Source organism: Myotis daubentonii, chromosome 4 (genome assembly GCF_963259705.1).
Source record: "Myotis daubentonii chromosome 4, mMyoDau2.1, whole genome shotgun sequence".
Classification (NCBI taxonomy): Eukaryota; Metazoa; Chordata; class Mammalia; order Chiroptera; family Vespertilionidae; genus Myotis; species Myotis daubentonii.
In genome coordinates, this window is record NC_081843.1 from 13,243,314 (window position 1) to 13,260,104 (window position 16,791).

Below are 16,791 nucleotides of genomic sequence, written 5' to 3' on the forward strand. Positions count from 1 at the left end.
GACAGGAAGCAAGCAGACGGTCAGCAACAGCTGAAAGGAGAAATACTGCGGTACGTTCCTGCAGTGGGATACCACCTGGCGATAACAAGGAACACACATGCAGAAGGTGACAGAACATCCACCTGCATTGCCAATGCATGAGACAAGCTCACCGGGGGGGGGGGGGGGGGGGGGCGTGTGGCCGACCTGAGCCACTTGGGAACGAGTGGCGACTGTAAGCCTCAAAGCACAGGGACTGCAGGCAGCACGGTGCTCTGGTTGACAAAGTTAATCCCCACAGGGGCAGGGTGACAATCCGGTACTGCTACGCTGGCAGTGAGCAGTGAAGCGCATGGATGGAGGGTGCTTGGAGCTGGGTGGGAGGTTGGGACAAGCATGGAGGAGGCAAGACTGATCTCTGTGGTGATGGGTTAGAACTGGAGACACAAGTTTGAGGTCTTAATTAGCTTGATAAAGATCCATAAGAAGATAGTTATGCATATGTGTCTATACACCAGTCAGTGCACACACATTTCCTTGTTCTCTCAGCTGAGGGCCTAGAACAGTGGTTCTCAACCTTCCTCATGCCACGACCCTTTAATACAGTTCCTCATGTTGTGGTGACCTCCAATTTCATTGTTACAAATTGAACATAACTAAAGCATAATGATTAATCACAAAAACAATATGTAATTATATATGTGTTTTCTGATGGTCTTGGGTGACCCCTGTGAAAGGGTCATTCGACCCCCAAAGGGGTCACGACACACAGGTTGAGAACCGCTGGCCTAGAGGCAAGGACCCCCGCCCTGGCAACCAGCACAGCAGGGCCCAGACTCGGGTGTCTAACAGCATCTCCCAAAAAAGGAGCCAGGGTCCTTGGAGAAATGGCTGATCTAGGGCTGAGGCAGCCAATGTTCAAGATGAGCCAGGTGTCTGAGGAGCTGTCACAGCCCAGAGGGCCCTAAGGAGACGAGACGATTAGATGTCATGTGGGGCCTGGATGGGATCCTGGGACAGAAAGAGGCCATTGGGGGGAAAGGAAGGGCATTCGAATAAGCCAGCGATTACAGTTAGTATAGTGTATCCTATCGGGTCATTAGTTATAACACATAAATCATACCATTATAAGATGTTAATAATAGAGGAAATTGGGTGCAGGGTATAAATCTAAACCTGTTCTAAAATTTAAAGGTATATTTCTAAAAAAGAAATACAGACAGAGAGTTCCAGGCCCAACTGAGCCTGGCAGAGACAGCGCAAGCCCTGTGCGGAGTGTGGCCTCAGCTGCCCCCGGGTTCCGTGGTCTCCACCACAGATAAGACAGGCACATCACCAGCTGCCCAGCCCGGGGCAGCCCTTCCTAACCGTCGCCTGTCCTGGCAGGACCTGATCGCTGAGCTGATTAAGGGGCCCTGGGAGGGGCCGGGCCTTTCCTGCCCCCCTAGCTGCCAATCACAGGCTGAGTGGGAGGTCCCTCTAGGTCAGTGATCTCCTCTTAGACCTGGGAGAACTGAGACATGAGGAGGGGTTTGCCTGATGATCCAGGACCAGTCTTCTCGGGGCGCAGAGCTGTCTCCTTCCCACCAACACCTGCCAAGAGCTTCGGCTCAAAAGTGGGTGTTCCACATTGACCTTGGTGATGAATAAGGGTGACAATGGCACTGCCCGTCCAGGCCTCCGGGGGCCTGATGTGGCCCAGTTTAGGGGGTGGAGGTGGGGGTGGGGGTGGGGGTGGGTCTGCAGGAACACAGGTCATCCGCCTCCTGGACCACCCAGTGCCATCTCCAGGTCCCCACAGGAAGGGAGATGGGGGCCCTCACCTGTCCCACCCCAACTAGCCTCCAGCACTGGGACCCTCTCTCCCCACTGGCAGCCCATTCTGCTTGGGAGGCAGAAGGATAGCCCTTCCAAGATGTCCTCGTCCTCACCCCTGGGCCTGTGACTGTGGCTCATGGGGCAGAGGCTTTTGTGCACATGACTAAGGCGGTGGCCTCGAGATAGGAGAGTTTCCTACGCCATCCGAATGGACCAGTGTCCTCAGATGAGTCCTTACAATCACCGAATCTTCCCAGCTGTGGGCAGAGACGTGAGGACGTCGGAGAAAGACTCCCAGCTGCCTTTGGAGATGGAGGACAGGCCAGGAGCTGCAGAACTTGGGGGGCCTCTAGAAGCTGGAAAAGGCCAGGAACGGATGCTCCCCTGGGGCCTCCAGGAGGAATACAGCCCTGCCCACACCCGGACGTTAGCCCCGTGAGACCCAGGACATACCTCGGACCTAAGAATCATGAGAAAATAAATGTGTCATGACAGCACCGAGTTTGTGGTAATTTCAAACCCAGGTGATTTCCCTGGGAAAGTTATCCAGCATATAAGAAAGAAATAATACCAAACCGACATGATCTCTCCCAGCTGGAGAGAGCACTTCCCAACTCCTTTTTTTTAAAATGAAATCTTTATTGTTCAGATTATTACAATTGTTCCTCCCCCCCCCAGCCCCCCCCCCCCCCCGCATAGCTCCCCTTCTCCTGGTTCACACCCCACCCTCTGCCCTTACCCTCCCCCTCACTGTCCTCATCCATAGGTGTACGACTTTTGTCCTGTCTCTTCCCGCACCCCCACACCCCTTCCCCCCCCCCCCCCAGCATAGTCATTCCACTCCCTTTCTATGGCCCCGATTCTATTATATTCACCAGTTTATTCTGTTCATCAGATTATTTATTCGCTTGATTTTTAGATTCACTTGTTGATAGATGTGTATTTGTTGTTCATAATTTGTATCTTTACCTTTTTCTTCTTCTTCCTCTTCTTAAAGGATACCTTTCAGCATTTCATATAATACTGGTTTGGTGGTGATGAACTCCTTTAGCTTTTCCTTATCTGTGAAGCTCTTTATCTGACCTTCAATTCTGAATGATAGCTTTGCTAGATAAAGTAATCTTGGTTGTAGGTTCTTGGCATTCATCACTTTGAATATCTCTTGCCACTCCCTCCTGCAAAGTTTCTGTTGAGAAATCAGCTGACAGCCGTATGGGTACTCCCTTGTAGGTAACTGACTGTTTTTCTCTTGCTGCTTTTAAGATTCTCTCTTTGTCTTTTGCTCTTGGCATTTTAATTATGATGTGTCTTGGTGTGGTCCTCTTTGGATTCTTTTTGTTTGGGGTTCTCTGCGCTTCCTGGACTTGTAAGTCTATTTCTTTCACCAGGTCGGGGAAGTTTTCTGTCATTATTTCTTCAAATAGGTTTTAAATATCTTGCTCTCTCTCTTCTTCTGGCACCCCCATAATTTGGATGTTGGTACGCTTGAAGTTGTCCCAGAGGCTCCTTACACTATCTTCATATTTTTGGATTCTTTTTTCTTTTTGTTTTTCCGGTTGGGTGATTTTTGCTTCTTTGTATTTCAAATCTTTGACTTGATTCTTGTGATCCTCTAGTTTGCTGTTGGAACTCTGTATAATATTCTTTATTTCAGTCAGTGTATGCTTAATTTCTAGTTGGTCCTTGTTCATATCCTTGAGGGTCTCACTAGATTTCTTGAGGGTATCACTAATTTTATCAGCAGTTTCTAGAAAATTCTTGAAAAACCTTATAAGTTTGGGTTTGAACTCTATACCCAGTAGTTTGCTCTCCTCCATTTCTGTCATTTGTGACCTGTTTCTTTGTCTCCACATTTTGGCTGCTTCCCTGTGTTGATAGAATGGCTTTGTGTGCTAGGCGTCCTATAGGGCCCAGGGGCTCAGCCTCCCCAATTACCTGAGGTGGACACTCTTGGTGCACCACTTTGTGGGCTTTGTGCACAGTCTTGTTGTAGTTAAGCCTTGATTGTTGTAGGTATCACTGGGAGGAATTGACCTCCAGGCCAATTGGCTGTGAGAATCAGCTGTGTCTGCAGTGGGAGAACTTCTGTGCTGGAGACACCCTTCTGGGGCAGGACTTGCTTCAGTGGGGCTTTGGTGCTCACTGAGTCTGCCTCCTGGGTGTGTCCTTTATGGATCTGAGGAGTTGTAATCTGGATGGTCCCACTCTGACCACTGGGTACTCTGGCTCTTGGATCTCTAAGGAGGTGCTAATTTAGCCTCTTCCTGAGGCTACCCAGCAGGAGCTATGGAGAGATCTGCACATTCCTCTTCTTTGTTTGAGATTTGGAGGTGCCCAGATGAGGCCCAGCTGTGAAGCAATGCAAGCTGCTGTGGGGCCTTGGGCCTTCTTTTGGATGTTCTGGGTCTGTCTGACCCAGCTGCACTTTGTTAGGTAATTTTCAGGTTGCAAAGGGCCAGGCCTTTCATATGCAAAAGCCTCTGCTCACAGCTTGGGTGGGGCGGGGTCTCAGGGAATCAACAGGACGGAGCAAACAGCTATGGCAGATCCTCAGTACTACCCTAAGAGGCCCCGGGTCTCAGTGTCCCACAGTAATCGCTGCAAGCACCTCTGAGAGAAAGCCGCCCTCGAGTTCTGCCCGATGCCAGACAGTCCAGTTTCTCCCCATATGAGTCTGGGTCCCCAGAGACTTGCCTGGAACTAGAGTTCAGAGCAGTCAGGAGCTTGAGACTCCCATCCGATTGAAAAAGACAACCGCATCCTCAATTGCCAGCCCTTTCCACGTGCACCTCCGTACCTCTGAACTTTACTTCTGCACCTCCTCTGAGTCTCAGTGTGCTTTTCTCTTTCCTTCTAGTTGTAGAATTTGCACTCAGCCAGCCTTCCCGTGGTTCTGGATGATGTCTGTTTTGTCTTTTAGTTGTATTTTTGAAGTGGTTGTGCGAGGCAGCAATTTCCAGTGTTTACCTATGCTGCCATCTTGGTTTCTCATCCCCAACTCCTTTTTATAGGATCAGGATTACCCTGGTACCAAAACTATTCAAAACCATTACACAACAAGGTAACTACAGACCAATATCCCTCATCAGCATAGACGCAAGAATCCTCAACACAATATTAGCAAATTGAATCTAGAGCTATATATATGGGATCTGGATAATACATCATGACCCAGAGAAGTTTGGATAAGAAAACCAAAGATATTATAAGAAAAGGATACTACAGACCAGTGTCCCTCCTAGAAAAAGGCACCAAAATCCTTAATCCAATTTTGACAAATTGAATTCCTCAAAATATGGAAAGGCTGACACATCATGGTCAAGTGTAATTCATCCCAGGAATGCAAAGTCGGTTGAACATGTGAAAATCAATCCACACAAGTCATCATGTTGACAAACTCTAAAAGAATAGCTATCGTCCTATGCTTAGAGGCAGAAAAAAAGTTTTTTACACAATTCAACACCCATTTCAATTCAACAGAAATAACTATAGCACACTGTCTCGATTAGTTTGCTGAGAATTTCTGTTGAATTGAAATGGGTGTTGAATTGTGTAAAAAAAAAATTCTGCCTCTAAGCTTAAGACAATAGCTATTATTTTATAGTTTGCTAATATGATGAAGTACGTGGATTGATTCTCACATGTTAAACCAACTTTGCATTCCAGGAATGACTTACACTTCTTTGGGAAAATCAGAGCCAGGGCCCGACCCCACATCATATCCAAGGCCTGGGTCAGCTCAGGTTGCAGACGGCTGGGAAGAACATCACTCACAAACTGCAAATCAATGCATTTCTGGACCCGATCAAAGAACTGAGGTCACAGGGCAAAGAGCTGATCCCAAATCTGGAGAGGAGCAGGACCCAGCACTTGGCGACCTGGGACAGATGCTGCAGGAGCCAGCCAGGGACAGATGGGTCCCAGAGCCAGGCTGGTGTCTGGTCAGGGTAGGAGGCAGGCTGAGGCTCCCCTAGGCCAAAGGAGGGGCCATCTGGATGGCAGTGGGTGACACAAAAGGATCAGAACACTGTGGGTTGGGGGTGGGGGTGAGGTGGGCTGGGGGTGGGGGTGAGGTGGGTTGGGGGTGGGGGTGAGGTGGGCTGGGGGTGGGGGTGAGGTGGGCTGGGGGTGGGGGTGAGGTGGGCTGGAGCTTCCAGTAACCAGCAAGCCCAGGGGACTGAGGAGCTGGGTGGATGAACAGGCAGGGATAGCGGTCAGCCCTGGTTGTGGAGGTCGGGGGCCAGGGGTAGTAGGGCCTGGTTGGGGAGTGGCCAAGGGGAACTGGCACTAGCTGCTTGTCATCTCACTGTCACTTCCATCTGCCTGTCCCTCACTGATGATACTCAGATCCCAAGATAACAAGGTACCGTGGTGATCAGCAGAACTGCTCAGATAACACCCAGACATGGACGTTGCCGAACATCCAAGATAACCTGGGCGCGAGAGCAGGGCTCTGGGTCTGAATCATCCATTTCCTCCACTCTGGATTGGAGGATGGAGCAAACACTCCTCTGACCCCCCCAACCCCCCCCCCCCCCAATCTGGAAGGATAAATAAGGAGGAGAGAGTGGACTGGGCAATAGCAGCAGGGACCGGTCAAGGTAAGCACCCCCACCAGACCCCACCATCTGGGGTTCATGCACTGAGTAGCTGAGCCTCACATCTGGAGCAGCAGTACCTCAGACTCCAGGTCTGAACTGACCCCTCATCCCGGGATCCTCGACTCCATCTGCACCCACACCCTGCAGGCCCCTCATCCCGGGGTCCTCCACTCCATCTGCACCCACACCCTGCAGACCCCTCATCCCGGGGTCCTCCACTCCATCTGCACCCACACCCTGCAGACCCCGCCTGGCTCAGCCCCCCTGGGTCAGGCAGCCCCTCCTGGCTCCTTCCAGATGCTGAGTCTGCTGGTGCTGGCACTGGCCCTCCTGCGGAGCCTGGGCCACGCGGCCCCTGGTGAGTCCTGACCTTGCTCAGCCCTGTCCCTGTCCCTGCCCCTGCCCCTCACCCCACAGGCTCCACCACGGGGGGTGGGCTCACAGAAGCCCAGGTTTGTGTGGGCGCAGGGGCTGGGCTGTGTCCTGTTCTGCCCTGAGGGTGTTTCCTGCCCCAGCCCCAAGCCAGGACCTGGAGAGAGTGGGCATCGTGGGGGGGCAGGAGGCCCCTGGTAGCAAGTGGCCCTGGCAGGTGAGCCTGAGAACCAAGGAGCAGTTCTGGATGCACTTCTGCGGGGGCTCCCTCATCCACCCCCAGTGGGTGCTGACCGCCGCGCACTGCCTGGGACCGTGAGTGTCCATGGGGCCTGATGGGGGGGGGGGGCGCGCGGGGGGCCTGGGCTTCATCCGTACTCCCTCCTGGGTGAACAGGAGGCTGCTCAGTCCCCCGAGTAGGTGCCCTTCCCTCCAGGGAAAAGAAAGATCCCGCAGACCTGAGGGTGCAGCTGCGGGAGCAGCACCTCTATTACCGGGACAAGCTGCTGCCCATCAACCGGATCATCGTGCACCCCAAGTACTATGTCGTCCAGGAGGGGTTTGACATCGCCCTGATGGAGCTGCAGGACCCTGTGAACACCTCCTGCGACGTCCAGCTGGTCGCTCTGCCCCCTGCCTCGGAGACCTTCCCCCCGGGGACCCCCTGCTGGGTGACAGGCTGGGGTGATGTGGACAATGGAGGTGAGGTTCAGGTACAGTTGGAGGGCTTAGGCGGTGGTGGTGGCGGGGGGACCAGTCACACCCATGACTCAGCTCTGGGGTTCCCTTTTGGGGATGGTTCTGATGGGCCAGCTCAGGGAGTGGGAGTTCGGTGAGTCTGGCCGGGGAGAGCTGGCAGACGCAGGGTGTACCAAGAGCAGGGACTTGGTGCCTGGGCAAGGAAGTCACTCAGCGCCTCCGTGCCTCAGCTTCCCCTGGCACGAAAGGGCACAGTCACCGTTGGTATTTCACGGACGGGATATAGGAAGAGAGAAAGCACACACAGAAGGTGCCCTTATTAATCAGGGAAAGGACCCGTGCCCGCTCCCGCAGGCTGGCCTGCATCTTCTCCCTGCGCCCCCCGCGAGGAGCCCGAAGCAGGAGCCGGGGTGCAGTTGGATGAGCTCGGTCTGGCCCCTCCAGCACCATCGTCTTGTCTCCCTTGATCCACAATTCAGGGCAAAGCCTTAGGGACACTGAGCATGAGCAGGTGCCTGTGGGAGGCACGTCCTCTGGGCACCTGATTGTGTCATCGCCCAAGCCCCCGTGGAGACACAACCTCCAGCCCCGAAAACTGAGTCCTGGGGTGAGGGCCGGCCTGGAGGCAGAACGGGGAGGAACCCAGGCCGGCTCCCGCCCCTTCCCAACAGGGGCGTGAGTGAGGTCAAGGACGCAGGCCCAGCCTTGGGGGAGAAGGTGGCGGGTCAGCAGCGTTCAGCCCTGGCACCAAGGAGGCAGCGGCACCCCCTGCTGCCAGCCCCCGCCCCGGCGCCATCCCATGGCAGGCTGGCTGAGCCGCCCAGCCCAGCCTGCTTTGTCCTTCTCCTCTCACCGCACAGTACACCTCCCGCCGCCGTTCCCCCTGAAGGAGGTGGAGGTCCCCATCGTGGAAAACAGCCTTTGTGACTCGGAATACCACACGGGCCTGTACACGGGGGACAACATCCGGATTGTCAAGGACAATGTGATCTGTGCTGGGAACGAGCAGAGTGATGCCTGCCAGGTGGGCTGTGTCCTCCCCCCAGTCCCCACCCCATCCGCCTCTCCAGCCACTTGCTGACCCCTCTCCTCCCCAGGGCGACTCTGGAGGCCCCCTGGTCTGCAAGGTCAATGGCACCTGGATGCAGGCGGGTGTGGTCAGCTGGGGTGACGGCTGTGCCCAGCCCCACAGGCCCGGCATCTATACCCGCGTCACCTACTACCTGGACTGGATCCACCAGTACGTCCCCAAGGAGCCCTGAGCCCGTCCCTCAGGCTGCCACCCAGCGCCCTCCTGACCCCGACCACTGCTTCCTGCCCAGGTGTCTGCCCTTTCCGCCTCCCCTGCCCCCTGCCCTGAGCTCCCCCAGCCCAGGGAGTGGGTGGTGGGCACTGCCCCTCATTAAAGTGTGTGAAGAGCACATGTGGTTGTGGCCGTGTGTCCAGGTGTGGGCGGCACTGAGGGGGAGGGACGGCTCCAGGGGCAGCCACACAGCCACTGTGTGTCACTGTGGGGACCCCTGGCCCTGAACACGGGGCATTGCTGTGGGAACCCCCCCTCCCCAGCCCCTGGTGCCTGGGGTTGTGTCTCCTTGTGGAGCGGTCATGTGTATTCAGGTCACACAAAGCAACACAGAACATTGAAAAGGTAATTCTTGCCCAGCCAGCGCGGCTCAGTGGTTGAGTGTAGACCGACGAACCAGGAGGTCACGGTTTGATTCCTGGTCAGGGCACATGCCCAGGTTGTGGGTTCTGTCCCCAGAAGGAGGCGTGCAGGAGGCAGCGATGGGTGATTCTCTCTCGTCATGGATGTCTCTCTCTCTCTCCTCCCTGAAATCAATAAAAACATTTTCAAAAAGATAATTCTGGGGGCACCCAGGTGCCCAGCAACAGGGTCACAATAGACCCCTGGCCCCCCACCCTGGGGCCTCCGACCACGCAGTGCCCTGCCTGCCCTTCCAGCACCGTCCTCAGCTCTCAGGCCGCACTGAGCTCGCCCATGTGGATGCCGTGCGGCTGCCTGAGTGTCACAGGTGCAGGCGGATGGAGTGAGGCTGGAGCCTCCGTCACACCCAACACCACGCGGGGCCGTCCTCCCGCGGCTGCGTGTGGGGAGGACACCGTTTCTCACCGTCAGCCTGTCGGCTCCCAGGGAGCCTGCGTCCAGGCTGCTGCAGGGGACAGAGGAGCCCGGTCAGGGTCTCAGGACCAGGGCGGCTGTCCCTGTGCGCACATCCCGCATGTCTGCGCCTGTGCCAGCGAGGGAGCCGGGCCTGAGGTCTGAGCACCTCCATTTCCTGGGAGCCAGATGCCCCCCCACAGCCATGGGGCCAGGCCTGTCACCCTCCAACGCCCCATTCTGGGGGGTGGGGTGCATCTCACTGAGTTTTAATCAGCATTTTATGGGTTTGGTGTGGGAACCCCTTTCACATTGGCGCGCCCTCGGCAGGAGAGGGGACGGGTGTCCGCCTGCAACACTGACGGGCGCAGGCCCACGGCCAGTGCTTCCACCTCTGGGATGTGCGGCCACTGGGCGAGCTTCCTGTCAACGCTCAGGCCCCGGGGCGGCTGGTTTTGTGCATCTGGCTGCTGTGCGTTCAGCTGGTCTCCTGGGCACAGCGACCCATGACCAGCTCCCTGCCCACGGCGCAGACTTGGCCGGTCCGCGTGGGAGGGCCTCTGCCCACTCACCCTGAGCCTCCCCGCTGTGGACACCGTGGTGGGAGCGCTCACCCCCTCATTTCCTTTCATCCTTCATCATCTTATTGCAGCCAGATACTGTCCTTCCTCGGTGTGAAGGCAGAGATGGGCCGCCACCCCCTCCCTCCCTCCCTCCGCCCCACACTCTTGGGGCTGCTGCTGCCTGGATCGCGCACCTTGCACAAGCGCATTTACACTTTTCTGGGTGCGGGCTGTGCTGGGGACACTGAGGGACAGGGGCTCCTCCAGTGGGGGGTGCGAGGAAGGAAGGGCACATGGCGGGGCCTGGGGCTGAGACCCCACACTGGGGGAGCAGGGAGGAGGCCGGGCACCTGCTTCCCTTATCTGGCCCTGGGATCTGGAGGAGCTCAGCCAGAGGCAGTGACAGATAAAGTGAGTGTTGGCTTATCAGGGAGGGTCCAGCGGGCCTTCCGTTGGGCCAGGGGGGCTGTGGGGGGGACAGTGCTTCCTGTGTGTCCACATGGGTCCTCCTGAGGGGGCCCCATGCAGGGCCCTGTTCACTGGCTGCTGGTGACCCGCACCCCAGGTCCAGGCGAGGGTGGCACTCTGGGGTACGCCACCCATCCTGGAAAATGGGTACAGAGAGGAGCCCTGTCAGTCATTGAGGGGACCACACCCATGGTGATGGGAATGCTAGCCGGGGCCGGGGGTGGGGTCCTGCAGGAAACCAACCATGTATACGGTGCCGGTGGAATGAGTGGGGTCTCAATGCTGGAGGCAAATGAGCTAAAACAGGTGAAGGCCTGAAGGCCCATCATATGGGGTCCAGGGAAGGGCCTGGGGGTCCAGGAGGCAGAGGACTGGGTCCCTCCCGACCTGCCCCACCCTCAGGGCCTGGGAGGGCCGGCCTGGGCTCCAGCCCCACTCCTCTGAGCTGGACAGAAAGGGCCGTTTCCCCTTTCCCGAGGGTCACCTCCTATGTGTGTGGCTGTCACCGGTTCACGCAGGCCCTGCACCCAGAGGTGATGCCACTCACATCCGTGTTCATCAGAGCAGACGTGGCTCACGCACTTCTGAGCTGAGGTGCTGGGCGGGTGCCGGCGGAAAGGAGACCAGTCTGTCCCGGAGCAGCTCGGTCCTGGTCGGTCATCAGGCAGCCTGCCCCCGTGCCTCAGTTTCCACGCATCTCAGAGAGGACTCTCCCATCAGGACTGTGACTTGGAGCTAGGCAGGGAGCTGGGGGTTGGGACCGGAAAGTCATAGCCCTTCCCAGAGGCCCCTAATCAGCTCGGTCATCAGGCCTTGGCCAGACAGAGGACCGTTTGGGAGGGCTGCCCGTATCTGGGCAGCGGGTGCTGTGCCCGGCTGATCTTGGTGGATTTCACAGGACCTGAGGATGGGGATGGGGATGGGGACTCTGGGAAGGGGAGGGGGAGGGGAGAGTCTGGTCACAGGGTCTGAGCTGTCTCTGTGGGTTCAAGCTGGGCCTTGAGCTGGGACCCTTGTGCGGAACCCCAAGACCAGGCTCCTGGAGGACAGAGGAGCCAGTGTGCCCACGGGAACTGTGGGGACCTTCCAGGAGGGGGCAGCACTGACCACTACCTTTGTCCAGGCGAGGAGGAAAGGCTCAGGTTTGCAGCCAGGATGTCTGGGGTGATGATTGGTCCTGCTGTGGTCTCCCCTCCACCCCCCCCACCCCCGCCAAAAAAAAAAATTTTTTTATTGATTTCAAAGAGGAAGGGAGAGAGAGATAGAAACATCAGTGATGAGAGAGAATAATGGACTGGCTGCCTTCTGCATGCTCCCCACTGGAGATCGAGTCCACAACCCCGGCGTGTGCCCTGACAGGGAATTGAACCCTGACCTCTTCGTTCATAGGTCGACCCTCAACCCCTGAGCCACGCTGGCCAGGCCTGCTGAGGTCTCGATAGTACATAAGAGGAATAGAGCCACAGTTCTTTAGTGATTATTCACCTAACTATAGATAAGAAGTTTCCTTACAGACCAGGGAAACTGGAGGGTGAAACAAGGCTGTAAAAAGGTAAGCTGCCTCGGTGAGTCAGTTACTCAGAAAAGAAATTCATTTTGAGAACAGACCATGGACAGGACACGCTTTGATTTGGTGGCTGTGCCCAGACCCTGACCCCCTCCGGAGTTTGCTTCAGGAACGCTGACCATCCTCCGGTCCCAGGAACGGGCTGAGCTAACATCATAGAAGGTTGGCCTCCTTGTTATGGGACTTTGAGCTCCCGGAGGACGGACTGCAGACCCTCCCCTTTCCCTGTTACACGTGCAGCTGCACGTAGCTAGCTTCTCCCTCGTGTGTATATAACCAGCCAACGGGCGAGGGCGTCAGAGCAGAATTTCCAGGGTGACTGACTGCTCTCCCCACACTGCCGGCATTATTGGAATAAACACTCATATATGATTCAACCATGTCTCTGCTGAATTTGGCTCAATTAGTGACAGGTGGCCTCGGACCCACTGTGTCCGGTTTCAGCCTGACTGTGCGCCCCTAAGACAGCCACTTGCTGCCTGGACTGTAGGGTCCATGTGGGGCAAGTGGAGGTGATAAGCCCTCACTTCAGGGTGTGCAACAAGGAGCAGTTGGGCCTGACCTCAGCTCCTCCTCCATCCTCCCTCACTCCTGGGTCTTTCCTGCCCCCTCCCCAGCTGGCATGTGGGGACTAATTGCAAAGGATGCTGGAATGTTGTATCATTGGACTATGGTGGTGGTTATGTGACTGTATGCATTGGTCCAATGCAAATTGTGGGCTTAAAATGGGCTCAATTTAATTATGTGCGCATGCAAGATAAAGCGAATTTAAAATTTTTCATCATGGGAGTCTTTTCTTTTTTGTTTTTAATCCTCACCCATTGAAATGCTTATTGATTTTAGAGAGAGGGGGAGGAAGAGAGAGACATCGATGTGAGAGAGAACATCGGTTGCCTTCTGTACATGCACAGGAATTGAACCCGCAACCTTTCGGTACACAGGACAACGCTCCAACCAACTGAGCCACACTGGCCAGCGCTAGAAGTCTTTCCTTAAAGATACTTGTCTTGAAAGATCTGAGCATCAACCCATTCTCCTGCCAGAAAAACAGTAATTCACTGTGGCCAAGCTTTGGCGCACACAGCTCTTTAGCTAATGAGTATTAACGAAGCCTGTGCTTATTATTCCCAGCTGAGCGATCCCAGGCCCGCGAGGAAAATCTCCCTAAACCTCACAGCAGGTTGCATCTATACACGGTTGCTCCTTGGGAGTGTGGCCGATGGCTGTCTGCATACATAGGGCCTGAGGGGTGCGACACCTTCAGATGGTGGGTGTCCCTTCCTCCTTCCTCATGGACCTTTACTCCTGGGCTGGCCTTCTGCAACCGTGGCTGCACCCAGGAGAAATCCTCCAGAGGCCTAAGCCATCCCCATCGTTCCCTCTGGATTGTTCCCGGGTCTCTCCCAGCCCCACCCCCACCCCCACCAGCCCTTCTCATCTCCCCTTCCTTCTGGCCCTTGCCCAGCTCATAATAGCAGTTTGCTCCCAAGGAGGGTGTGGCTAAGACCCCGGGAGACACGCATGTGCCCCAAGGCTCCATTCAGTGCCTACCCGTGCAGCCCAGTCAAGAGGGGTGACCTACCGGCTATAAACAGGATGAGCTTGACAGGAACCCAACCAGGTAATGCCTAGGTAAGGGTAGCCAACTGCGAAGTTGGAATCAAGGTACAGTTAACCACGTACTGTATATAAGCAATGGCTAAGCCTCCCTTCCGGGAGAGGGGCCTGTGAATGTGAATCCTGTCTCCTTTACTTGTTGCAAGCAAATAAAACTACCTAACTTCAACCACGCCTCCTTCGTGAGGAGAACACCCCATGATGAGGCCCTGTGGTTTGCATGAATGGGAGACGAATGGGCGCTGGGGTGGAGGTGGGGGGAAGGTACCTACCTGAGGCCACACAGATGACAGGGGAAGCAGGGGGTGGGGGGTTCTCAGGATCCATACAGTCCCTCCCTTCAGAGCCTGCGTTGAGCCTCTGCCCCCTGGTGGCCAGTGCACTCCCACAGCCAACCTCCCACAGCCAGCCAACCTCCCTCAGTCCCTCCCCCTGGCCAGCCAGCCTCGATCAATCAATCGATCGATCAATCATTCGATCAATCAATCGGCCCTGATCATCAGCCAGGCCGAGGGACCCCACCCGTGCACGAATCTGTGCACCGGGCCTCTAGTTAAACCATAATCATGAAAATGCGCCACGTGTAGAAGGGGGGACAAATGCCATGACACTTCTGGAAGGGACCATATTAGGAACAAGACTCCTACCCAACCTGAAGTCAAGACAGAATCTGGTGCTACGAAGTTCAAAAACTGGGGTCACGTAAAATCCCGGGAACTGACCGACCGCGGCAACCACGCCCACTAGGATGTGTGCTTTCACTTCCTTCACGGTGGCTGTCTGTGAGAACTGCAGCCAGGGGTGGCCTCCAGCCGCTCAAGCCCTGAGCCTGTCTCCAGGAACCCGTGTCCTCACTTTTTCTCTACCTGAATAAAACTGGCTTTCGCTCTCACTCAGACTGCGTCCTGAATTCTTTCCTGCACAAGTCAAGAGCCTGGAGGTCGGGGACCAGGCCAGGCCAGGGCCAGCCCCCAGCCCTGAACCAGTTCGATGACATTCTTCCATGGCAAGCCAGCCAGGAAGCCTTCGCTTTTTTCTGTGTTGGTCCCTTTTCCTGTCACTTTTGTTGGTGGGAGTAAGTCTCCTGCCTGAGAGAGTAAGTCCATCGGAGCAGCTAGCCACTGCCACAGCCTGGTAGGTCTGCCCTCAGGCCGTGGGGTAAGCGCATCCACATGACCGTCCCCGGGTGGCTCCCAGGGGACAGGGTTCCACGGGAGCTGGGACTGAGCCCCTGGCCACCAAACGGACCCACCGTTCGCTTCCACTTTCTACAGCACACCTTCTGTTTTGGCTTTGCTCTCTTCTTTTGGGGACTGGATATTCTTGACCTTGTTCAGCGCTTGGCCTCCTGTTTGAACAACTCTCGGGGATGTTGCGTGTGTAATTCCTTGAGTTGTCGCAGAGGCTTTCTTTGTTTCCACCCCTCATTCACAGCCTTTGAAACTTTCATTCTCATCTTCTACATCTTGCCTCTTGTCACTGTGTGTGTGTGTCTTCCTGACCCTCGGAGGACCCCGGCATCTCAGTCTTACCTGGTCACCAACTGATCGGTCTCTCGCAGCCCGATGTTCTATGAGGCTGAAATAATTGAAGAAAATAACTGGCACTTTTATTTATTTTTAAACCTCACCAGAGGATATTTTTCCATTGATTTTTACAGAGAGAGGAAGAGAGAAGGAAAGACAGAGAGAAATGTCTATGTGAGAGAAACACATCGATTGGTTGCCTCCAGTACACGCCCTGACCAGGGCCTGGGCTGGGGAGGAGCCTGCAACCGAGGTACGTGCCCTTGACCAGAATAGAACCTGGGACCCTCGGTCCTCTGGCTGACACTCTATCCACTGAGCCAAACCGGCTAGGGCGATAACAGGCACTTTTAAAAAGCATGAGCAACCCTAGCTGGTTTGCCTCAGTGGATAGAGCATCGGCCTGCAGGCTGAAGGGTCCTGGGTTCAGTTCCTGCAAGGGCACATGCCTGAGTTGCAGGCTCAGTCTCCAGTCGGGGGCGGGGGGTGCAGGAGGCAGCTGATCGATGATTCTCTCTCATCATTGATGTTTCTATCTTTCTCTCCTTCTCTCTTCCTCTGAAATCAATAAAAATATATTAAAACAAAAACAAAAAATAACCACGAGCAGTCCAGCCAGTGTGGTTCAGTGGTTGAGTGTCCACCTAGGAACCAGGAAGTCATTGTTTGATTCCCAGTCAGGCACATACCCGAGTTGTGGGCTCCATCCCCAGTGCAGGAAGCAGCTGATCACTGATTCTCTCTCATTGATGACTGATGTTTCTCTCTCTCTCTCTCTCTCTCTCTCTCTCTCTCTCTCTCTCTCTCTCTCTCTCTCCTCCTTCCTCTCTAAAATAAATAGAAATATATTTTTAAAAAAGAAAAAGGCAATTGTTTAGAAAAATAAAATAAAAAGCAGGAGCAGCTAAAGTTGCCCCTGCCTGAGATCTTCCCTCCCTCTTCTTCAGCCGCCCTAAAAGTTGTCAAGGGCAAATGAAAAAATCTGTGTCTTCTCTGCTTATTAGGGATTGATTCTCTTTATGTCTTAATTTGTGATGTCTGTGTTCGTATATTGTGTCTGATGTGTTTTCTGCCTCTGGATTGCAATTACTAGGTTGTAATATTTTATTGGCTTAAATGAATTAAATGCTTTTATAAATTAAGAAATAGAAATGATCCCAAATGTTTTTCAGGACCATATGATCTGGGAAAATATTTTGTATTAAATAAAGCTGGCTTAAGTCTGATTGTTTTAGAGTTATTAACATGAAATATATGTTTGCTTTTCCTGGGTTTACAAAATTAAATTCATGCTATTTATCTCTGTTACAAAATTTGTCAAGAAAATGTCTTGGATAATAATTGACTTTGAAATATCATAGAATTGCTAAGAACTAATAAATAGTTATAACTAAAGTAAAGAGTTTTTTTTTTATAAAGCTTTTCAGTAATAATTACATATTACTAAGCACAGTTTTCCAAA

At 54.4% G+C, this 16,791-nt stretch overlaps 1 protein-coding gene across 2 annotated transcripts; it reads left to right on the forward strand.

The window, feature by feature from the left end:
- The first annotated feature begins 6,203 nt into the window (after positions 1-6,203).
- On the forward strand, positions 6,204-8,890 carry LOC132232880 (tryptase beta-2-like). 2 transcript variants are annotated; one of them, XM_059692588.1, is made up of 6 exons: positions 6,204-6,398; positions 6,696-6,756; positions 6,914-7,085; positions 7,207-7,472; positions 8,330-8,493; positions 8,567-8,890. In XM_059692588.1, the coding sequence occupies exons 2-6, from the start codon at positions 6,696-6,698 to the stop codon at positions 8,729-8,731; spliced, it is 828 nt and encodes a 275-aa protein (XP_059548571.1). In that variant the 5' UTR covers positions 6,204-6,398; the 3' UTR covers positions 8,732-8,890. The 2 variants fall into 2 exon arrangements, with proteins under 2 accessions (XP_059548571.1, XP_059548573.1); XM_059692590.1 differs by lacking the exon at positions 6,204-6,398 and adding an exon at positions 6,419-6,487.
- Positions 8,891-16,791: the final 7,901 nt, after the last annotated feature.